This window comes from Scyliorhinus torazame, chromosome 10 (assembly GCF_047496885.1).
Source record: "Scyliorhinus torazame isolate Kashiwa2021f chromosome 10, sScyTor2.1, whole genome shotgun sequence".
Classification (NCBI taxonomy): domain Eukaryota; kingdom Metazoa; phylum Chordata; class Chondrichthyes; order Carcharhiniformes; family Scyliorhinidae; genus Scyliorhinus; species Scyliorhinus torazame.
In genome coordinates this window covers 187,882,919-187,906,896 of record NC_092716.1, presented here as the reverse complement: position 1 = coordinate 187,906,896, position 23,978 = coordinate 187,882,919, and the positions used below count along the sequence as shown (strand labels likewise).

The 23,978-nt window shown below is 54.8% G+C and overlaps 1 protein-coding gene across 3 annotated transcripts in view; it reads right to left on the bottom strand.

Moving 5' to 3' along the window:
- The window catches only part of LOC140384441 (AMP deaminase 3-like), a 224,337-nt gene extending 200,624 nt beyond the window's left edge, over positions 1-23,713 (bottom strand). Inside the window, exon 1 of one of the 3 annotated variants that reach the window (XM_072466149.1) lies at positions 23,607-23,713. Coding sequence is in view for 1 of the 3 variants with exons in the window: in XM_072466147.1 (XP_072322248.1) it covers positions 21,600-21,621 (22 nt within the window). In the remaining 2 variants the exon portion in view is untranslated. Of the gene's footprint in view, positions 1-21,599; positions 21,855-23,372; positions 23,532-23,606 lie in introns of those variants that run through there. The other 2 variants (XM_072466148.1, XM_072466147.1) reach the window with 2 other exon arrangements.
- Positions 23,714-23,978: the final 265 nt, after the last annotated feature.

Genomic DNA, 23,978 nt, shown 5'->3' with positions numbered 1-23,978 from the left:
GGAGGCGTGGGCTTAAGTAGGAGCTTTTCTGGTGCAGGCTCGATGGGCCGAATGGCCTCCTTCTGCACTGTAGATTCTATCATTATATGATGAATCCCAAAGTAATCCCAGTGTCCCAGTCTCTCCCCATAACCTTGTATCAATCACAAAGTAATCCCACTGCCCCACTCTCTCCCCATAGCCCTGTATTAATCCCAAATTATTCCCATGTCTTGCTCCGCCCTGATACCCTGTAAGGGTCTCTGCTTCTGTCACTCTCTGTGGTAAAGCATTCCGTGGTCGAACAGTCTCTGTGTAAAGACATTTCTCCTCATTTCTCTCCCTATTCACTCTGTAATATTACATTAACCAGCATTGACTGCCCAAAAGTATCCTTACCTGTTTACCCTCTCAAACCTCGATCACATCTTCTTTTACCATTTTCTCCTCCAATGGAAATAATCTTACCTCCTCACATGAAACTTGACGTGTGGATCCTTGACCACAGGACACAGTAAGTAGGAGGAGGTTTGTGTGGAACATGAACAGTTGGACCGAATGGTCCTGTCAGCTCTATGAGCAGCAACAGTTTGATTTCTAAGATTGGCGTTTTGCTTTGTGCGAAGATGTGCAACACATTATGGGGGGGTGGTGGGGGGGTGGGGGGGATTCTCAGTTGAGGATTAGAATCTTTAAACAAATTCACTGTAGAATTGAGGAACTCAGATCTGGGTCACTGAAAAGTCAGACTGTGAAATCATAAAATGGTAAGCACAGAATGAGGGAGGCCATTTGGACAAGTACTTTCAGCCAGCTCTCTGAAAGAGCTGTGCAAATAATAAATAAATAATAATAATAAATCTGTGATCATAGAATCACTACAGTGCAGAATGAAACCATTTGGCACATCGAGTCTGCACAGGCCCTTTGAAGAGGCACCCTACTGCACAGGCCCTTTGAAGAGGCGTCCGCACCTCAATCTCCAACCCAATAACCCCACTTTAGGGGCAATTTATCATGGCCAATCCACCTAACCTGCACACCTTTGGACTGTGGGAGGAAACAGGAGCACCCGGAGTGTTATAACCTGCCTGCTTACCACTGGCTGGGGACTAATGACAATCCCACAATCCTGTGGGAGTATGAGCTTCCCCAATGAGGGTGGGGGGGGGGGGGGGGGGGGGGCGGAGAAACCATTAGTAAACTCCAAGTATAAATAAAGCTGGCCAGTTTGGAAACAGCAGGAAGGAGTGTGCAGCAAGGGAAGTTGCTGCTGCTGTTATATATATATATGTTATTGTAAATAAATGTTATTACTTTGTATCCTTAAAACTCGTGCTGGATTCTTCATGGCCCTCACAAAACTGGCGACGAGGGTTAAAGTGAATAGCTGTCTACACTGCTGAAGCCACCTCCCTGGATTTTTGTTGGATACAGGTTGGAAGTTGTTTTCTATTATACCATGCCTCTGTACGGACGTTTGGATGTTTTTGATGCTGCGCTGGAAAGCTGGAACCAGTACACACAACAGTTGCGTTACTATTTCCGGGCAAACAATATCACCGAAAACGAGTGCCAGGTGGTCATATTGCTCACCGCCTGCGGCCCGCATACATTTGGGGTAAATAGGAGCCTTACGTACCCAGCTGCGCCGGACACCAAAACGTTTGATGAACTTGTAAATATAGTGGGGCAACATTTTAACCCAACCCCGTCCACGATAGTCCAGCGTTACCGGTTTAATACCGCTGAGAGGACCCCTGGAGAATCCCTTGCCGATTTTCTATCCAGGCTACGTAGGATTGCGGAGTACTGTGGCTATGGTGAGACCTTGTCAGAAATGTTACGCGACCGTTTGGTTTGCGGTATTAACAATGCGGCCACCCAGAGAAAGTTGTTAGCTGAGCCAACATTGACTTTTCAACAGGCCATTCAAATAGTATTGTCCCGCGAGAGCGCAGAGCGAGGAGTACAGGAGCTACAGGGAATGGAAGTGCATGCCTTGGGGCACAACCCCTTCCGTCCGAAAACGTCCCCCCGCACTCCTGCGGTACCTTGGGCGAGGCAACGTCCGGACCGATGCCAGTGGCCGTCGGACATTCCTCCCCGAAGGGAACCTTCTCCAGAACCAATGGATGAGGAGCCATGTCCGTGTCAGACTTGTAGGCGCCGACCCCGTCGCGGACGGCGGTCCAGGGGGCACCAGAGGCGCCGTTGTTCCGACCGAAACTGGGACCAGCCCAGGGGCCGTAACTGGGACCAGCCCAGGGGCCGTACCTTCCATGTGGATGAACCTGCGGCGACTACTCCTGAAGACGTGGAGACGGAGGACGACTGCCTGCAGCTTCATTGTGTGGCAGCTCCCCGTGTGGCCCCCATTGTGACAGTACGGGTCAATGGCCACCCGCTTGAGATGGAGTTGGACACTGGCGCAGCGGTCTCCGTGATCGCCCAGAGGACATTCGACCGCATCAAGCAGGGCATACAGACCCTTACATTAACCGACTCACAGGCCAGGTTGACCACCTACACGAGGGAACCACTGGACATTGCAGGAACTACAATTACCCCTGTTGTTTATGGACGCCAGGAGGGCGTTTCCCACTTATCGTGGTGCGCGGCCATGGGCCCAGCCTGTTGGGTCGGGACTGGTTGCGCCATTTGCGGTTGCAATGGCAGCACATCCTCCAAACAGTTTCTGAAGGGTTGACTGAGGTGCTAGGACGATACCCAGATGTATTCCAGCCTGGTTTGGGGAAAATAAAAGGGGCCGTAGCCCGTATCCAAGTCGAACCAGGAGCTATTTCCGGGCGCGCCCAGTGCCTTATGCCTTGCTCGAGAAGGTAGAAGGGGAGCTCACTCGTTTGGAGAGTTTGGATATTATCAGGCCCGTCCGTTTTGCTGACTGGGCAGCACCAATTGTACCTGTAATGAAGCCAGATGCCACCGTTCGCTTGTGTGGCGACTATAAACTTACAGTGAATACGGCTTCCCGACTCGACCGATATCCAATGCCTCGCATAGAGGATCTCTACGCGAAGCTTGCAGGTGGACTCTCGTTCACAAAATTAGATATGAGTCACGCCTACCTGCAGCTGGAGCTGGACCCTGCCTTCCGACCATATGTAACGATTAATACACACCGGGGCCTGTATGAATATACACGGTTGCCCTTTGGAGTATCCTCTGCCTGCACTATTTTTCAACGTGTCATGGAGGGCATTTTGAGAGGTTTACCACGTGTTGCTGTCTACTTAGATGACGTTTTGATTACAGGGACGTCGGAGAAGGAACATTTGGAAAATCTGGAGGCTGTCCTTAGACGCTTTTCGGAGGCTGGAGTCAATTTACGTCGCACAAAGTGCGTATTTCAGGAAAAGAAGTAGTCTACCTAGGTTATCGGGTGGACCGCGAAGGTTTGCACCCCGTCGCAGAGAAGGTGCGTGCAATTCAACAGGCCCCCGCCCCGACTGACACTTCGCATCTTCGTTCTTTTCTCGGTCTCGTAAACTATTACGGGAAGTTCCTCCCCAATCTGGCAACTACGCTGGCCCCTTTGCACCTTCTGCTAAAGAAAAATCACACCGGGGTTTGGGGTCAGCCGCAAGAAACCGCTTTCCGGCGGGTAAAGCAACAATTGTCGTCGTCTGGGTTACTAACCCACTATGATCCTGGAAAGCCTTTGCTCGTCACATGTGATGCATCCCCGTATGGTATTGGGGCCGTCCTGTCCCACAAGATGGAGAACGGGGCCAAGCGACTGATAGCTTTCGCCTCCTGCACATTGACTACAGCGGAGAAAAAGTACGTGCAGATCGAGAAGGAGGGCCTGGCAGTGGTTTTTGCGGTGAAACGCTTTCACCAGTACGTGTATGGCCGCCATTTCACTATCGTGACTGATCGTAAGCCTCTGCTGGGACTTTTCAGAGAGGATAAGCCAATACCGCCCATTACTTCCGCACGGATCCAGCGCTGGGCTTTGTTGCTTGCTGCATACGAGTATTCTCTGGAGCACAAACTAGGTACGCAGATAGCAAATGCCGACGCACTGAGCCGATTGCCTTTATCGACTGGCCCCATGTTGACCCCCACGACTGGTGAGGTGGTTGCAACCCTAAATTTGATGGACATCTTGTCTGTCACGGCATCACAGATCCGTGAGTGGACCCAGACGGAGCCAGTCCTGTCAAAGGTTCGGCACATAGACCTGTATGGTGGGCAGCATAGACAGCTCCCAGGCGAGTTGTGGGCATTTTCCTCCAAGCTGTCAGAATTCAGCGTGGAAGACGGCATCCTGTTGTGGGGGACGCGTGTGATTGTCCCGGAAAAAGGCCAGGAGCTGATACTAACAGACTTGCACAATGGGCATCCGGGCATGACCAAAATGAAAATGTTGGCCCGGAGTTATGTTTGGTGGCCAGGCCTCGACACGGACATTGAGAAGGTGGCCCAAAACTGCTCCATTTGCCAGGAGCATCAGAAGCTTACGCCGGCCGCACCCCTACATCACTGGGAATGGCCAGGGCGGCCTTGGGCGCGCTTGCATGCAGATTTCACAGCCCCTTTTCAAGGATCCATGTTCCTTCTATTTTTTTTTCCAAAACAATGTTAATTTTATTTAATAACATCAAAAACCATATAAAAGCACATTCCAAAACAGAGTTCAGTAACTGATGAAACAAACGGGTATTCCTTGAAACATGGAAGCTTGAAAATCTTTCATTGATTACTGATGAAGGTGAAGCTTAAACACAGCCACCAGTCACAGGTTTTGCCGTTCTTTAGTTACGGGGGCATCACTTGGATCTTGCCCTCATCTTCCTTCGCTTACGCTTCAATCTGCGCATCCGTTTCTTTCTCCACTTGGCCCGCATGGTTTGGCAGCTCAACAGCTCCAACTCGTTCCTTCTATTAATTGACGCCCAGTCTAAATGGCTAGAGGTGCATAAGGTGCAGGGGACAATGTCCTGCGCAACAATTGAAAAGATGCGTTTGTCGTTTAGTACGCATGGCCTCCCCGAGGTGCTGGTCACGGATAACGGCACTCCATTCACGAGTGAGGAGTTTGCGAGCTTCACAAAGATGAACGGCATATGCCATATCCGCACTGCCCCTTACCACCCGGCTTCAAATGGGTTGGCAGAGCGCGGACATTCAAAAGAGGCCTAAAGAAGCAGTCTTCCGGATCAATGGGCACGAGACTGGCTCGCTTTTTGTTTACGTATAGGACCACACCCCATGCGGTGACTGGGGTAGCTCCCGCAGAACTCCTAATGGGCCGGAGACTTCGCACCCGCCTTAGTATGGTTTTCCCGGACATTGGCGCAAAAGTACGCCGCACACAAGAACGGCAGGGACAGGGATTTTCTCGGCATCGGCCGATTCGGCAGTTTGCGCCTGGTGACCCAGTGTTCGTTCGGAATTTTGCTGGTGGTGCCCAGTGGGTTCCTGGTGTAATCTTTCGCCAAACGGGCCCAATATCTTACCAGGTGCAAGCCCAGGGTCGTCTCCAGCGCAAACATGTAGACCACGTTCGGTCCAGAAGACTATCCCCTCAAAAGATTCCCCGCCCCCGGAGCTCATTTCTACAGCCGCAGAGACCAGAGACAAGGGAAGGTAGTCCTCACAATCTTCCACTGGTGCCTCACTCGAAGCCTGCGCAGGTCGTTACAGAACGGAATGGAGATAGAGACGCTGACATGACGGAGGCAGCAGACTCTGACTCCGAGATGGAGACACAGGATGCACCAGAGGGGGAATCGTCGGGTCAACGGGCCGTGGATGTACAACCGTTGCGCCGTTCATCACGGAAGCGCCGGTGTCCATCTCGTTACATGCCGCCTGATCCAGCGCCGCGTGCAAATGGTGTCCGGCCTGCGGCAAAATGAGTCCGACGCCCTCCTTCGCCAGGGTCTTCGGTGGATTCCTTGGACTTTGGGGGGGAGGGATGTTATAACCTGCCTGCTTACCATTGGCTGGGGACTAATGACAATCCCACAATCCAGTGGGAGTATGAGCTTCCCCAATGAGGGGGGCGGAGAAACCATTAGTAAACTCCAAGTATAAATAAAGCTGGCCAGTTTGGAAACAGCAGGAAGGAGTGTGCAGCAAGGGACGTTGCTGCTGCTGTTATATATATGTTATTGTAAATAAATGTTATTACTTTGTATCCTTAAAACTCGTGCTGGATTCTTCGTGGCCCTCACAAAAGGGAGGAAACCCACACAGACACAGGGAGAAGGTGCAAAATCCTCACAGCCAGTCACCTAAGGTCAGAATTGAACCCGGGTCCCTGGCTCTGTGAGGCAGCAGTGCTAACTACTGTGCCACCATGCCACCCTCTCCACTCCCACTCCGCCGTTCTTTCCTCATAACCTACAAATCATTCCTTTTCAAGTATTTATCCAATACCAAGTGGCACAGTGGTTAGCACTACTGCCTCACAACTCCAGGGATCCCGGTTCGATCCTGACATCGGGTGACCGCGTGGAGCTTGCACGTTCTTCCCCGTGTCTGCGTGGGTTTCCTCCGGGTGCTCCCGTTTCCTCCCACAGTCCAAAGATGTGCAGGTTAGGTGGATTGGTCATGCTAAATTGACCCCTAGTGTCCAAAGGTTAGATAGGGTTACGGGGATATGGCGGGGGATTTGGCCTAGGTAGGTGTGGTAAACCACTGTATTGTATTGTATTGTATTGTTACATGCCTGGGCTTGTCCCTGCTGGCTCTGCCTACGGCTCCTCCCCTCGGGCTCATGTATAAAGGTGGCTGGTCTCCGCCTCTGATCCAGTTTGGGATCAGAGGCCAGGAAGCTTTCTGTATAGTGTATTAAAGCCTCAGTTACGTTCACCACTCGTCGTGTGTTCATTGATGGCATACCAATTTAATACACTAAACATCTAATATGAATTCATCACTCAAGCTTGATCGCCTGGAGCTGGACCCACAGGCAGCCGAGGCCGCTGCAACTTTCGAGCACTGGCTAAGCTGCTTCGAAGCGTACCTCGGATCCTTCACCGAACACTTCACCGACCTCCAAAAGAAGCAGATCCTCCACGCACTGGTGAGCCCGCAAGTCTTTCTTCACATCAGGGACACCCCCTCGTACACGGAGGCGATAATGCTGCTGAAGGGACACTATGTTAAGTCTGTGAACGAGGTGTATGCTAGGCACCTTCTTGCCTCGAGACGACAACGCCCTGGGAAATCACTAGCAGAATTCCTGCGTGCCTTGCGGGTACTCTGCCGGAGCTGTGACTGCCAGGCGGTATCGGCTACCCAACACGCGGAGCTCTTGATCAGGGACGCTTACGTCGCAGGCATGAAATCGAGCTACATCCGCCAGCGATTGCTAGAAGGGGGTACACTCAGCCTCCCAGAGACAGTGCAGCTCTCAAACTCGCTGGAGGTGGCCTGCCAGAACTGGAGGCCTTCACCTCGGACCGCGCGGCACCCTTGTGGACCTCGTGAGCGCCGCCATCATCCGACCCGGGTGCAACGCAAGCCTGTGCCGTGCAGCAACCCGCCAACGCCGGAAGCCCCAAGTGCTACTTTTGCGGCCAGGGTAATCACCCCCAACAATGCTGCCCTGCACGGAACGCGACTTGCAACGGATGTGGGAGGAAGGGCCACTTTGCGAAAGCCTGCCAGGCCCGATCTCTCCCTAAAACTCCTAGGCCCAACAGTGCTGCCTGCTACCTATTAGGGCCGCCCCCAGCTGCCGCGCCACCCGCCATGTGCGACCCGTGGGTGCCGCCATCTTCGCCGCCATCTTCGATTTTGGCCACCACGTGCGACCTACGGGGGCCGCCACCTTGGGACCACTCCGCAGCCTCCTGGGAGCCCTGCTCAACCGATCGTACGCTGGCCGCCGCTACCTCCGACCGGCCTACCCATCACCTTCCGAAGCTCGCCTCCATCACACTCGACCAGTCCCGGCCTCATCACCTCACAAAATCGACGATGACTGTCCGGATCAATGGGCACGAGACGGCCTGCCTTCTCGACTCCGGGAGCACAGACAGCTTCATACCCCTAGATACGGTAAGGCGCTGCTCCCTCCCAATCTTACCCGCGAGCCAGAAAATCTCCCTGGCTTCCAGATCACATGCAGTAGAAATCCGGGGGTACTGTGTCGCGGCCCTTACTGTACAAGGCGTAGAGCACACTAACTTCAAACTCTACGTCCTTCCCCATCTCTGCGCTGCCCTGTTACTGGGGCTCGACTTCCAGTGCCGCCTTGATGCACTATCAATTACGACGAGACGAGAGTAGAGAGTAATCGAGGCTTTATTACACAGAGATGTGTGGCCTCCTACAGCTGCTGACGAAATGGCTGCAGTTCGGGGGGTTGGAAAACTATTTACATACAGGTTGTCATTAAAATTTCAGAGAAGGTTACAAATTTAGATGATTGGGCGCCTTGCTCCGTCGGTGAGAGTGCTGTAGTGCTGGTGGCGAGTCAGGCGTCGGCTCAGTCAACGGTGACTCCGGGAGCGTGTCGACGTCCTCTTCATCCCCGGGTGGGACCAAGGGAAGGATGGATTGTCCTGGAGTGGGGGCTGTGGTGGGGTGCGCTGGGGGAAGGGAGGGTGGCGCCGGGACAGAGGGGGTGGTGTGGGGACCCAGCTGGTGCCAGGTCCCTGAGGGAGACTGTGTCTTGGCGGCCGTCGGGGTACGCTACGTAGGCGTACTGCGGGTTAGCGTGGAGTAGCTGTACCCTCTCAACCAACGGGTCCGTCTTGTAGAGCCACATGTGCTTGCCGAGGAGAACGGGTCCTGGAGCTGCCAGCCACGTTGGGAGCGAAACCCCGGAGGTGGACCTCCTGGAGAAGGCAAAGAGATGTTCATGGGGGGTTCGTTAGTCGCCGTGCACAGGAGCGACCGAATGGAGTGAAGTGTGTCGGGGAGGACCTCCTGCCAGCGGGAGGCTGGAACATTTCTGGACCGTAGGGCCAGCTGGACGGCCTTCCAGACCGTCCCATTCTCCCGCTCCACCTGCCCGTTTCCCCGGGGGTTGGAGCTGGTCGTCCTGCTCGAGGCAATGCCCCTGTTGAGCAGGTACTGGCGCAGCTCATCGCTCATAAATGAGGCTCCCCGGTCGCTGTGGACGTAGGCGGGGAAACCGAACAGAGCGAAGATGGGGTTGAGGGCTTTGATGACGGTGGCAGTCGTCATATCAGGGCATGGGATGGCGAAGGGGAATCTGGAATATTCGTCGACCACATTGAGAAAATACGTGTTGCAGTCGGTGGAGGGGTGGGGCCCTTTGAAGTCCACGCTGAGGTGTTCAAAGGGGCAGGATACCTTCACCAGGCGCGCACGGTCTGGCTGGTAGAAGTGCAGTTTACACTCTGCGCAGACCTGGCAGTCTCTGGTGACAGCCCTGACTTCCTCGATGGAGGAGGGCAGATTGCGGGCCTTAATGAAGTGATAAAAGCGGGTGACCCTTGGGTGACAGAGATCGTCGTGCAGGGTCCGGAGTCGGTCCACTTGTGTACTGGTACATGTAGCTCGGGACAGGGCACCGGGGGGCTCGTTGAGCTTACCGGGTCGATACAAAATCTCGTAATTAAAGGTGGAGAGCTCGATCCTCCACCGCAAGATCTTATCATTTTTGATCTTACCCTGCTGTGTGTTGTTAAACATGAAGACAACCGACCGTTGGTCTGTGAGGAGAGTGAATCTCCTGCTGGCCAGGTAATGCCTCCAGTGCCGCACAGCTTCAACGATAGCTTGGGCCTCCTTTTCGATGGAGGTGTACTAAATTTCAGAGGCATGGAGGGTGCGGGAAAAGAATGCCACGGGCCTGCCTGCCTGGTTGAGGGTGGCGGCCAGAGCGACGTCTGATGCATCGCTCTCGACTTGGAAGGGGAGCGCTCGTCGACCACGTGCATCGCGGCCTTGGCGGTTGAAGGCCTGGTGAGCCTTGGCCGTCAGTGGGAAACCGGTGGAGTGGATGAGTGGGCGAGCCTTGCCCTCATAATTATGGACCCACTGGGCGTAGTACAAAAAGAACCCCAGGCATCATTTGAGGCCCTTGGGGCAGTGGGGAAGAGGGAGTTCCATGAGGGGGCGCATGCGATCGGGGTCGGGCCCTAGAACTCCGTTCTGGACCACATAGCCGAGGATGGCTAATCGGTTCATGCTGAACACGCACTTCTCCTTGTTGGAGGTTAGGTTGAGGAGTTGGGCGGTGTGGAGAAATTTGGAAAGGTTACCGTCGTGGTCCTGCTGGTCGTGGCCGCAGATGGTGACATTATCCAGGTACGGGAAAGTGGCCCGCAGTCCGTACCGGTCAACCATTCGGTCCATCTCCCGTTGGAAGACCGAGACCCCGTTAGTGACGCCGAAGGGAACCCTAAGGAAGTGGTAAAAGCGGCCGTCTGCTTCAAACGCGGTGTACGGGCGGTCCGCCTTGCGAATGGGGAGCTGGTGGTAGGCAGATTTCAGGTCCACTGTCGAGAAGACCCGGTACTGTGCAATCTGATTGACCATATCAATGGGAGGGGGAACGCGTCGAGCTGCGTGTACCGATTGATGGTCTGACTGTAGTCAACGACCGTCCTGTTATTCTCCCCCGTTTTCAACACTATCACTTGGGCTCCCCAGGGGATGTTGCTGGCCTCGATGATACCTTCCCGCAGCAGCCTCAGACCTGATGAAGGTCCTGTTCTGGGCGCTGTACCGGCTGCTCCTGGTGGCGACGGGTTTGCAATCCGGGGTGAGGTTTGCAAACAGAGAAGGCAGGTCGACCTTAAGGGTCGTGAGGCCGCGTACAGTAAGGGGTGTTAGGGGCCCGCCAAATTTCAGGGATAGGCTCTGGAGGTTGCACTGGAAGTCCAGGCCGAGTAGCAAGGCAGCGCAGAGGTTGGGGAGGACGTAGAGCCGGAAGCCGTTGAACTCTATGCCCTGGATGGTGAGGGTGGCGATGCAGTACCCCCGGATCGCCACGGAGTGGGATCCGTAGGCCTGGGAGATTCTTTGGTTAATGGGGTGTACTGCGAGGGAGCAGCGCCTTACCGTATCGGTGTGGATGAAGCTCTCAGTGCTCCCGGAGTCCAGAAGACTGGATATCTCAGGCCCGTCGACCTTCACCTTTGTCGACGCGGTCGCGAGGTTGTGCGGCCGTGACGGAGGCGAGACGCGGCTGGTCGTCGGCGGTTGCAGGCGATGAGCGGCCCGATGAGGTGCCCGACGGGCAGGGGTCCTGAGGTGGGGGAGATGGCGGCACCCACGAGCTGCACGTGTCCTGAGGCAGGCAAGATGGCGGCGCCCTCAGGCCGCACGTGTCCTGGGGCAGGCAAGATGGCTCCGCCCTTTGGTTGTGAGGCAAGCAAGGTGGTGGCGCCCACGGGCCGCACATGGTCTGAGGCGAGGAAGATGGCGGCGCCCACTGGCCACACGCGGGGTTGCAGGGATAATAGCGGCGATTGAGCGGGCCTGGCAAACTGCAGTGAAATGTCCTTTCTTACCGTAGGCCTTGCAGAGCGCGCTCCACGCCGGGCAGCGCTGCCGGGAGTGTTTTGTCTGTCCGCAGAAGTAGCACTTGGGTCCCCCGGGGTTGGTTGTCTGCCACGCGGCGCAGGCGTGGCATTGGCTGGGGGCGGTCGCTGATGGAGTCCATGATGGGGTGGCCGCTGGCAGGGTCCACAATGCCCAGGAGGGGTGGGCCGTGTGGTCGGGGGCATACGCCTGTACGTTGCGTGAGGCGACTGTGAGTGAAAGCGCGAGTTTCTTGGTCGCCGCGAGGTCAAGCGTAGCCCCTTCTAAGAGGTGCTGGCGGATGTAGGCCGACCCTATGCCCGTAATGAACGCGTCTCTCATTAGCAGATTAGAATGTTCAGCGGCCGAAACGGCCTGGCAATCACAGTCTCTCACCAGGGCGAGCAGGGCACGCCAGAAACCTTCCACAGACTGACCGGGAAGTTGGTGCCTGGCATAGATCTTGTTGGTCTGCTGAGCGTAGTTCTCCTTCAGTAGCGCCATGGCCTCTGCGTAGGTCGGCGCGTCCTGGATGAGGAGAAAGACATCGGTGCTCAGCCGCGTGTACAGAATCTGGAGCTTCTGTGCATCTGGGATTGGGTCTGTCGCAGATCTGATGTTTGCTTCAAAGCAAGCTAGCCAATGTTCAAAGTCCTTTTTGGCGTTGTCTGCTTGAGGATGCAGCTGCAGGCGATCCGGCTTGATGCGGAGGTCCATCTTTGTAAAATCTCTGTGTATTAAATTGATGCGCTATCAATTACAACGAGACGAGAGTCGAGAGTAATATCGAGGCTTTATTACGCAGAGATGTGTGGCCTCCTACAGCTGCTGCCGAAATGGCTGCAGCTCGGAGAGCACACACATTTATACTCTGCCTACTGGGCGGAGCCAGCAGGCAGGGTTCTACCCCTGTACCTGTAGTACAGGGGCCTTACCGTAATACCCTTGTATGCAGTGCAGTATATACAATATAATATAACAGTGGTGACTACCACATACCTCCAAAGCCTTACTTTAAAGTTTGGCAGACCCCAGCCCCGCCTCACCGCCTGTAGCCTTGCGGCCCTTAAGGTCGCCTTGCTCTTCGCTAACCTCACCCCGGACTGTAAGCCCGTCGCTACTAGGAGCAGGTGATACAGTGCCCGGGATTGTACCTTTATCAGGTCGGAGGTCTAGCGACTCCTACGAGAGGGGGTCATTGAGGCTAGTAACAGCCCCTGGAGAGCCCAAGTGGTGGTCGTCAAGACTGGGGAGAAGCACCGGATGGTCATCGATTATAGCAGACCATCAACCGGTATACGCAGCTTGATGCGTACCCCCTCCCCCGCATATCTGACATGGTCAATCAGATTGTGCAGTATCGAGTCTTCTCCACAGTTGACTTGAGGTCCGCGTACCACCAGCTCCCAATCAGCCCAGAGGACCGCCAATACACTGCCTTCGAGGCAGATGGCTGCCTCTACCACTTCCTCAGGGTCCCCTTCAGCGTCACCAATGGGGTCTCGGTCTTCCAATGGCGAATGGTTGACCAGTAAAGGCTGCGGGCCACGTTCCCGTACTTAGATAATGTCACCGTCTGCGGCCATGACCAGCAGGACCATGACGAGAACCTCCAGCACTTCTTCCACACCGCCAAACTCCAGAACCTCACTTACAATAAGGAAAAATGCGTTTTCCGCAGAACCCGCCTAGCCATCCTTGGCTACGTTGTGGAAATCAGAGTCCTAGGGCCCGACCACGACCGCATGCGCCCCCTCCTGGAACTCCCCCTTCCCCGCTACCCCAAGGCCCTGAAGAGATGCCTGGAGTTCTTCTCCTATTATGCCCAGTGGGTCCCCAATTATGCGGACAAGGCCGGTCCGCTCATTAAATCCACCGTTTTTCCCCTGACGGCTGAGGCCCGCCTGGCCTACAACCGCGTCAAGGCAGATATTTCCAAAGCCGCGATGCACGCTGTGGACAAGTCCATCCCGTTCCAGGTGGAGAGCGATGCGTCAGACTTTGCGCTGGCCGCTACCCTCAACCAGGCGGGCAGGCCCGTGGCTTTCTTCTCCCGTACCCTCCATGCCTCTGAAATTCAACACTCCTCCGTCGAAAAGGAAGCCCAAGCCATCGTAGAAGCTGTGCGACATTGGAGGCATTACCTGGCCGGCAGGTGATTCACTCTCCTCACTGACCAATGGTCGGTTGCCTTCATGTTCAATAACACACAGCGGGGCAAGATCAAGAATGACAAGATTCTGAGGTGGAAGATCAAGCTCTCCACCTATAACTACGATATCTTGTATCGACCTGGGAAGCTCAATGACCCCCCCAGATGCCCTATCCCGCGGTACATGTGCCAGCGCACAAGTAGACCGACTCCGGGCCCTCCACAATGATCTCTGTCACCCGGGGGTCACCGTTTTTTTCACTTTATCAAGGCTCGCAACCTCCATCGAGGAGGTCAGGACCGTGACCAGGGACTGCCAGACACTCTATCGGCCAGACAGAGTGCACCTGGTAAAGGCCTCTCGCCCCTTTGAGCGCCTCAGCATCGACTTCAAAGGGCCCCTCCCCTCCACTGACCGTAACGTGTACTTCCTCAACATTGTTTTTTTTAAAAAATATCTTTATTCAGATTTTCAACAGATTTTCAACAAACCCCCCGCTACAGAAAAAAGAAACAAGAACTTAAGAACACCACCCGTAAGAATTATACAGAGAATTTCCCCAAACTACAATAACCCCCATACAACAATAAAAACACAAATAGGGAAACACCCCACCCTAACCCAAACACCACCCCAGAAGAACCCCCTCCCCCCCCCCCCCGCCCCCCGCCCCTGGGTTGCTGCTGCTGCTGACCTCCTCCTAACGCTCCGCGAGAAAGTCTAGGAACGGTTGCCACCGCCTGAAGAACCCCTGCACAGACCCTCGCAAGGCAAACTTTATCCTCTCCAGCTTGATGTCCCCTGCCATGTCATTTATCCAGGCTTCCACACTGGGGGGCTTCGCATCCTTCCATAGTAGCAAAATCCTCCGCCGGGCTACCAGGGACACAAAGGCCAGAATACCGGCCTCTTTCGCGTCCTGCACTCCCGGCTCATCCGATACCCCAAATAATGCTACCCCCCAGCTCGGCTTGACCCGGACATTCACCACCTTGGACATAGTCCTCGCAAAGCCCCTCCAAAACCCATCCAGCGCTGGGCACGTCCAGAACATATGGGCGTGATTTGCTGGGCTCTCCGAGCACCTCACACATCTGTCCTCCACCCCAAAGAACCTACTCAACCTCGCCCCTGTCATATGCGCTCTGTAAACAACTTTAAACTGTATCAGGCTGAGCCTGGTGCAAGAGGAGGAAGAATTAACCCTACTCAGGGCATCAGCCCACAGACCCTCATCTATCTCCTCCCCGAGCTCCTCCTCCCATTTGCCCTTTAACTCCTCCACCGAGGTCTCCTCCTCTTCTTGCAGCTCCTGGTAAATCGCCGAGACCTTGCCTTCTCCAACCCATACCCCCGAGATCACCCTGTCCTGAATCCTGCATGCTGGAAGCAGCGGGAATTCCCTCACCTGCCATTTCACAAACACCCTCACCTGCATATACCTAAAAGCGTTTCCCGGGGGTAGCCCAAATTTCTTCTCCAGCGTCCCTAGCCTTGCAAACGTCCCATCAATGAACAGGTCCCCCATTCTTTTAATCCCTGCCTGGTGCCAGCTCAGAAACCCCCCATCCATCCTCCCCGGGACGAACCGATGGTTCTCTCGAATCGGGGACCAAACCGAGGCCCCCATCTCACCCCAAATACACCTCCACTGCCCCCAAATCTTCAGAGTCGCCGCCACCACCGGACTCATGGTGCACCTTGTCGGCGGGAGCGGCAACGGTGCCGTCACCAGCGCCCTCAGACTCGTACTCACACAGGACGCCATCTCTAGCCTCTTCCACGTTGACCCCCCTCACCTTCCATTACCCACTTACGGATCATCGACACATTGGCCACCCAGTAGTAGCCACATAGATTCGGCAACGCCAGCCCTCCTCTGTCTCTGCTACGCTCCAGGAAAACCCTTTTTACCCTTGGGGTCTTATTCACCCACACGAATCCCATGATGCTCCTGCTTACCTGTTTAAAAAAGGCCTTAGGGATCAGAATGGGAAGGCACTGGAACACACAGAGAAACCTCGGGAGGACCGTCATTTTAACCGATTGCACCCTACCCGCCAGTGAGAGTGGCAGCATATCCCATCTTTTAAAATCCTCCTCCATCTGCTCCACCAACCGTGTCAAATTGAGTTTGTGCAGGGCCCCCAACTCCTAGCTACCTGGATCCCCAAGTACCGAAAGCTCCTTTCCGCCCTCTTCAGCGGAAGCTCATCTATCCCCCTTCCCTGGTCTTCTGGGTGCACCACAAAGAGCTCACTCTTAGCCACGTTAAGTTTATACCCCGAAAAGTCCCCAAACTCCCTAAGGATCCACATGACCTCCACCATCCCCTCCACTGGGTCCGCAACATACAATAACAGGTCATCGGCATACAACGACAACCGGTGTTCCTCTCCCCCCCGATCCAATCCCCTCTAGTTCCTGGACTCCCTCAATGCCATGGTCAGCGACTCAATTGCTAATGCAAACAACAAGGGGGACAGGGTACACCCCTGCCTCGTCCCCCGGTATAGCCGAAAGTACTCCGACCTCCGCCGGTTCTTAGCCGCTCGCCACCGGGGCTTTATATGGTAGCCTAACACAACTGATGAACCCCTCCCCGAACCCAAACCTCCGCAGCACCTCCCTAAGATGCTCCCACTCTACGCTATCGAAGGCCTTCTCCGCGTCCATAGCCGCCGCTACCTCCGCTTCCCCCTCCACCGAAGGCATAATAATTACATTTAGGAGCCTCCGCACATTGGTGTTCAGCTGCCTATCCTTCACAAATCCCATCTGGTCCTCATGAATCACCCCCGGGACACAGTCCTCAATTCTCGTGGCCAGAACCTTCGCCAGCAACTTTGCATCGACATTGAGGAGCGAGATCGGCCTGTACGATCCACACTGTAATGGGTCCTTGTCCCGCTTCAAGATCAAAGAGATCAGCGCCCTCTGACATTGTCGGGGGCAAGGTCCCCCCCTCACTCGCCTTATTGAAAGTCCTCACTAGCAGCGGGCCCACAGGTCCACGTACTTCCTATAAAATTCTACCGGGAACCCATCCGGCCCCGGGGCCTTCCCTGCCTGCATGCTCCCTAGTCCCTTAACCAGCTCCTCCAGCCCAATTGGTGCCCCCAGCCCAACCACCTGCTCCTCCTCCACCCTCGGGAACCTCAGCCGATCTAGAAATTGGCGCATCCCCCCTCCCCGTCGGGGGCTCAGACCTATACAGCTCCTCATAGAAGTCCCTGAATGCCTCGTTTATTCCCACCGCACTCCGCACCGTATTCCCCCCTCTATCCCTAACTCCACCAATCTCCCTTGCTGCCTCCATCTTCCGAAGCTGATGTGCCAGCATCCGACTCGCCTTCTCCCCACACTCATACGCCGCACCCTGCGCTTTCCTCCTCTGCACCTCTGCCTTCCTGGTAGTCAGCAAGTCGAATTCCGTCTGGAGGCTCCGTCGCTCCCTAAGTAGTCCCTCCTCGGGGGCCTCTGCATAGCCTCTGCATAGCTCCTGTCCACCCTTAATATACCCCCCACCGGTCTCTCCCTCTCTCTCCTCTCTCCCTTCTCCCTATGAGCCCTATTGGAGATTAGCTCTCCCCTGACCACCGCCTTCAACGCCTCCCAGACTACCCCACCTGCACCTCCCCATTGTCATTGGCCTCTAAGTATCTTTCGATACACCCCCGCACCCGCCCGCACACCGCCTCATCCGCCCGCACACCCCCTCATCCGCCAACAATCCCACATCGAGGCACCACAGCGGGCACTGGTCCCTCTCCTCCCCCAACTCCAGCTCCACCCAATGCGGGGCGTGGTCCGAGATGGCTATGGCCGAATATTCCGTTCCCTCCACTCTCGGGAATGGCGCCCTACTCACGATGAAAAACTTTATCCGGGAATAGGCTTTATGGACATGGGAAAAAAAGGAAAACTCCCTGGCCACCGGCCTGGCAAACTTCCATGGTTCCACTCCCCCCATCTGGTCCATAAACCCCCTCAGCACCTTGGCCGCAGCCGGCCTCTTACCCGTCCTGGACCTAGAACGGTCCAGTGCTGGGTCCAGCACCGTGTTGAAGTCCCCCCCATTATCAAGCTTCCTACCTCCAAATCCGAAACCCGACCCAACATGCACTTCATAAATCCGGCATCACCCCAATTCAGGGCATATACGTTCACCAGTACCACCTGCACCCCCTGCAACCTACCGCTCACCATCACGTATCGACCTCCATTATCTGCCACAAAGTTCAGCGGCTCAAACGACACCCGCTTCCCCACCATAACCGCCACCCCTCTATTCTTCGCGTCCAACCCCGAGTGAAAGACCTGCCCTACCCACCCCTTTCTCAGCCTAACCTGATCTGCCACCTTCAAATGCGTCTCCTGGAGCATAACCACATCTGCCTTCAGTCCCTTCACGTGCGCGAACACCCGGGCCCTCTTGACCGGCCCATTCTGGTCTCTCACATTCCAAGTTATCAGCCGGATCAGGAGGCGCCCCCCCCCCCCCCCCCACTTGCCGACTAGCCATCTCCCTTTCTAGGCCAGCCACATGCCCACGCCTCCTGCACCCTCCATTCCCCCAGGCGGCGGACCCCCGCCCCGACTCCCTCTCCTCGCTGCAGCTCCCCTTTGGCCAATGCAGCAGCAACCCAGTTCCCCCCCCACCGCCCCGCCCCAACTAGATCCTCCTCTAGCCGTTTTGCTCCCCCCATGGCACTCCCGTAAGTCAGAGCTGACTCCTGCTGACCCCGGCCTTTCCCGCCACTCCATCGACCCCCCAGTGTGAGAATCCCTCCACCTCCCTCTGGCAAACAGTGTGCGCTCCTCTCCAGCACCGCCCTTCCCCACGGCCCCCACCCCTTCCATCCAAGCCGGCCCCGCCCCCACTGGCGCAGCTCCCTTTTTGCGGCCTTGTCTCAACTCCCCATCCCCAGGCCTCCAAACCCCCCCCTCCGCGGGGCACTGTCCTTCCAACACCGATGTCCACATCACACAGCCCCCACATCGAACCATTTCGCCCAACCCCACCCAACACCAAAGAAAACAGAACATCCACCAAAACACAGTAACCCCCCTAGGCACCACCTCCCATCAAACCCTCAGTTCGAGTTCAACTTTTCAGTTTGGATAAAGGTCCACACCTCCTCTGGCGTCTCGAAGTAGTGGCGTTGATCTGACCCACAATCGCGCTGGCTGCAGCATCCCGAACTTCACCCCCTCCCGACGTAGAATCGCCTTAGCCCGGTTGAAGCCGGCCCTCCAGTCCTGGTATATTCGGATCTCTGTGTTCTCCCACCTGCTGCTCCGTTCTTTTTTGGCCCATCTCAGGACACACTCCCTGTCCACAAAGCGGTGGAACCGCACCATTACCGCCCTTGGCGGCTCGTTGGCCTTGGGCCTCTTCGCCAGGTCTCGATGAGCCCCGTGCAGCTCCAGGGGCCTCGGGAGAGCTCCCGCGCCCATCAGCACGTCGAGCATCGTGACCACATATGCCCCGGCATCAGACCCCTCCACTCCCTCTGGGAGACCCAGAATCCGGAGATTCTTCCTCCTCGACCGATTCTCCATGTCATCAAATTTTTCTTGCCACTTCTTGTGCAGCGCCTCGTGCGCCTCCACCTTCACCGCCAGGCCCAGGATCTCATCCTCGTTCTCCGAGGCTTTTTACCGCACCTCCCGGATCGCCGCCCCTTGGGCCTTCTGGGTCTCCACCAGCTTGTCGATTGACACCTCCATCGGCACTAGCAGTTCTGTCCTCAGCTCCTCAAAGCAGCGTTTGAGGAACTCCTGCTGCTCCTGCGACCATAACGCCCACGCTACTTGGTCTCCACCTGCCGCCATCTTGCTTCTCCTCCCTCGCACTTTTCGCTGCACTAAAATCACTTTCTTGACCGTTCCACTCCTGGTCCAATCCATACCGTGCCAGGGGAACTGTACTGTCACCTTCCCACGCTGGGAACCGCTGAACAATTGCTGTTGGGGCCCCTCAAAAGAGCCCAAAAGTCCGTTTCGTGTGGGAGCTGCCGAACGTGCGACTTTGCTCAGCATAGCCGCACCCGGAAGCCTTCCTCAACATTGTTGACGAGTACTCAAGATTCCCCTTTGCCATCTCATGCCCTGACATGACCTCTGCCACCGTCATCAAGGCCCTGCACAGTCTTTTCACCCTGTTCGGGTTCCCCACCTACATCCATAGCGATCGGGGTTCCTGCTTCATGAGCGACGAGTTGCATCAGTTCCTACTCAGCAAGGGCATCGCCTCCAGCAGGACGACCAGCTACAACCCCCAGGGCAACGGACAGGTGGAGAGGGAGAACGCAATGGTCCGGAAGGCCGTCTTCCTGGCCCTACGGTCTAGAAGTCTCTCAGTCTCCCTCTGGCAGGGGTTCCTCTCCTGTGCGCTCCACTCCATCCGGTCGCTCCTGTGTACTGCCACCAACGAGACTCCTCACGAGCGTATGTGTGCCTTCCCCAGGAAGTCCACTTCCGGGGTCTCACTCCCGTCCTGGCTGACAGTCCCAGGGCCCGTCCTCCTCCGGAAGCATGCAAGGAGCCATAAATCAGATCCCCTCGTCGTGAAGGTCATGCTCCTCCATGCAAACCCCCAATATGCCTACGTGGCACACCATGACGGGCGACAGGACACAGTCTCCCTCCGGGATTTGGCACCTGCAGGTTCCCCAGCGACCATCACCACCACCCCCGACCCTACACCGTCTTCCCCCACCTCTACCCACCTACCTCAAGAACTGGCACCCGCAGGCTCACCGGCGACCATCACCACCACCCTCGCCCATACACGGCCCCCCCCTCCACCGACTCCACAACTGGGTGAAGAAGAGGACAACACGCTCCCGGACACGCAGGTCTCTACACCGGTGCCCACACCACAGCCGGGACTGAGGCGATCACGGCAGAAGGTCAAGGCCCCCAACAGATTTGATCTTTTAGCCCACTTCACCCCCGCCATGCTTTTTTTTAAACAGGGCATGAATGTGGTAAACCACTGTATTGTAACATGCCTGGGCTTGTCCCTGCTGGCTCCGCCTGTGGCTCCTCCCCTCGGGCTCATGTATGAAGGTGGCTGGTCTCCGCCTCTGATCCTGTTCGGGATCAGAGGCCAGGAGGTTTCTGATTAGTGTATTAAAGCCTCAGTTACGTTAACCACTCGTTGTGTGTTCATTGGTGCGTATCAGTAGGGTGTTCTTTCGAAGGGATGGTGCAGATTCGATGGGCCAAATGGCCTCGCTCTGCACTGTGACGATTCTTTGAAATTTGGTGTTGACTCTGCTTCCAGTGCCCTTTCAGACAGGATGTGCAAGATCAACACAACTCCTCCCTGTTTTTTTTTGCCAGTCATCTTAAACCTGCGTCCTCTGCATCCTGACGCCCCGCCCCTAGAGGACACAGTTTCTCCTTACTTACTCGATCAGAACCTCCTGTAACTTTGAAACTGCGATGAATCCAGAGCTGCTGACTGCCTGCAATATAACCTGGCTCCGGGCACTGCAGGTGAACTAATCTCAAGAATTGAGCCCAAAAGGATAAGATGTTGTCCCTGTCTTTAACTCTTTAGTCCCTGACCTGTTTTGACACGATTGTTCGGGGATAGTTTTTCCTACATTGCAACCACTTCAAAAATATTTACACTGACCCTGATAGTGGGACAGATACTTCCAGATTTGTGGGGGGCTTTTATTAATGCAAATCTTTGAAAGATTCATACCCAACTCATTCCTCGTCTCCACAACAAAAAACATCCTAATGCAGAAACTGCGGGCCCCCGAATACAGACACTAACAGAGAAGACTTCAGTCAGGCCGGGAGACACTGCCCAGAATTGAAACAGAACCGCAGCCCGCTCCTGCTCACTGTCAAACCTCCCAGGGACACGGTCCCAATATTGCTCAGCCAGGGAGGCGAGGCTTGTGAAAGAGGAAAGGTCTCTCTGTTCCCTCCCGCCTCTCACTCTCTCCCCTGCCCCTTTACCTATGATCGGAGTCCCGGCCATTCTCGGTCCCTCTCCGGGTCCCGGTGTGTCCCAGCTGGCGATGCTTTGCAATGACCCGCCGCTCCGGGTTTTATTCCGGGGGCTTGCGCTATTTTAAGAAGCTGAGGCACCGCCACAGGCTGGAGCCGAACGGATCAGCAGCAAATAGCAGCCGGCTCGCAGGGAGAGGGAATTCCATTCAATTTCATATCCAGGGACCTTGAGAAGGTGGTGTTGAGCCGCTTTCTTCAATCCGTGTGGTGTATGTAGGTACACCCACGGTGCTGTTAGGGAGTGAGCTCCAGTGAAGGAGCTGCAATATATTTCCAAGTCAGGATGGTGTGTGGATTGGAGGGGAATTTCCAGGTGGTGGCGTCTTCCAGGATCACTACCCATGTCCTTCGAGACAGTAGTGGTCCTGGGTATTGAAGGTGCTGCCTAAGGAGCCTTGGAAAGTTGCCACAGTGCATCATATACATTGTACACACTGCTGCCACTCTGCGTCTGTCCGTGGTGGAGAGAATAAATGTTGAAGGTGGTGGAAGGGTTGCCAATCACGCGGGCTGCTAAGTCCTGGATGGTGTTGAGTTTCTAGTGTGTGTTGGACCTGCACTCATCCAGGCAAGTGAAGAGTGTCCCATCACATTCCTGACTTGTGCCATATAGATGGTGGACAGACTTTGGGGGGTCAGGAGGTGTATTAATCACTTCAGGAATTCAAGGCTGTTCTTTGACCTGTTCCTGTAGCCACAGTATTTATTTGAGTGGTTAGCTCTGTTGCTTCACAGCGCCAGGGTCCCAGGTTCGATCCCAACTTGGGTCACTGTCTGTGCGGAGTCTGCACCTTCTCCCTGTGTCTGAATGGGGTTTCCTCCGGGTGCTCCGGTTTCCTCCCACAAGTCCCGAAAGACGTGCTGTGAGGTAATTTGGGCATTCTGAATTCTCCCTCAGTGTACCCGAAAAGGTGCCGGAATGTGGTGACTAGGGGATTTTCACAGTAACTTCATTGCAGTGTTAATGTAAGCCTACTTGTGACAATAAAGATTATTATTTTTTAAAAATTAAATATGGCTGGTCCATATAAATGAATGAGGACACTAGCATTAAAAGGAACACTTTGAGTTACTAAATTCTTTAGAAACAAATAAATTAGTCTGCAGTAAGTCACAAACATATGGGCATTTCAGTAATACAAGGCTGAGTCCCTCCTCTTAAATATTTTCTTAAATGTGAAAGCATTTGATGTTGCTTTCTCTTTAACATAATGCCCAGAATGTAAATACTTGGCTTGTTTTCTTTCTCTGCGTCCCTCTTCCCTCTGATGAAACGCAACCTTCGTTTGTGGGGCCTCTACGCCGTCAAGATATTTGTCTGCTCAGCCCCTCTTCTTGGACGAATGTCAGGGATCCCCCCTCGTCCCACCCGCCCCCCGGGTTGCTGAGGTGGGTAAAAGGCCGGACTGCGTTACTGACTCCAGCAGGCAGCGGGTGTCCAGTTTCCAGCCTCACACTCGCCACAATACCATAAGTAAGATTATAATCACCCAGCCACTGGAAACTCACTGACACCGCCCCAGCAGCAATCCCAACTCTTCAGTCATATTCCTACCAGCTCGCATAGGCTCGATCTGTTTGAACTGGAAATGGCAGAAAGAATTCCAACTCCAACCACCCAATTCCGCATTCATTCCACCAGTGTCACTCCCAATAGAATCGCTGATGGCCCGGCAACATTGAAGAGCTGGCATTTGTTCTTTTGAAGGTTAAACTTACCACTTCAGTCGGGCAATAGTAATCCCTGGCAACCAGCAGCGAAACCTCACTCTCCCCTCCTTCTTGACTGAGTCACACCTTCCCTCAGTCACCGAATAAGCCAGACAGCTCCCGGGTTTGATCAGATTGTTTTAAGGGGGTCTGCTACAGAAAGTTATTTAATTTTAAGGTGTTCACATCTTGGACAGTTGACGGAAATATTCAGGACTGAGACTGCACAAGGAAAGATCTTACCTGGAGTGACTCAGGAACCCACTCAATACAAGTACAGCACCAGCCCTCTTTATAACGGCAATGCAAGAGGTGTATCTTTATCTCCCTCTCTCTTTCCTTCTCTCTCTCTCTCCTCTCTCTCGCTCTCCCCTCTCTCTCTCTCTCCTGATTGCACTGAATGGCACTCAGTTCCTGCTCTGGGAGACCCATTAATAATCACCAGCCACATTCCGGAAATATTTGAAGATTTATGAACTGGTCAAACAAGGAGGCAAATTTAAAAAAAATTATTGATTGTATATTGTCAAACTAATTCAGTTGATCATGTAACTGGATACAATTAAGAGGAGCCCGGGGCATTGATTAGTATCTAATGCAGCAAAGCTTCCATTA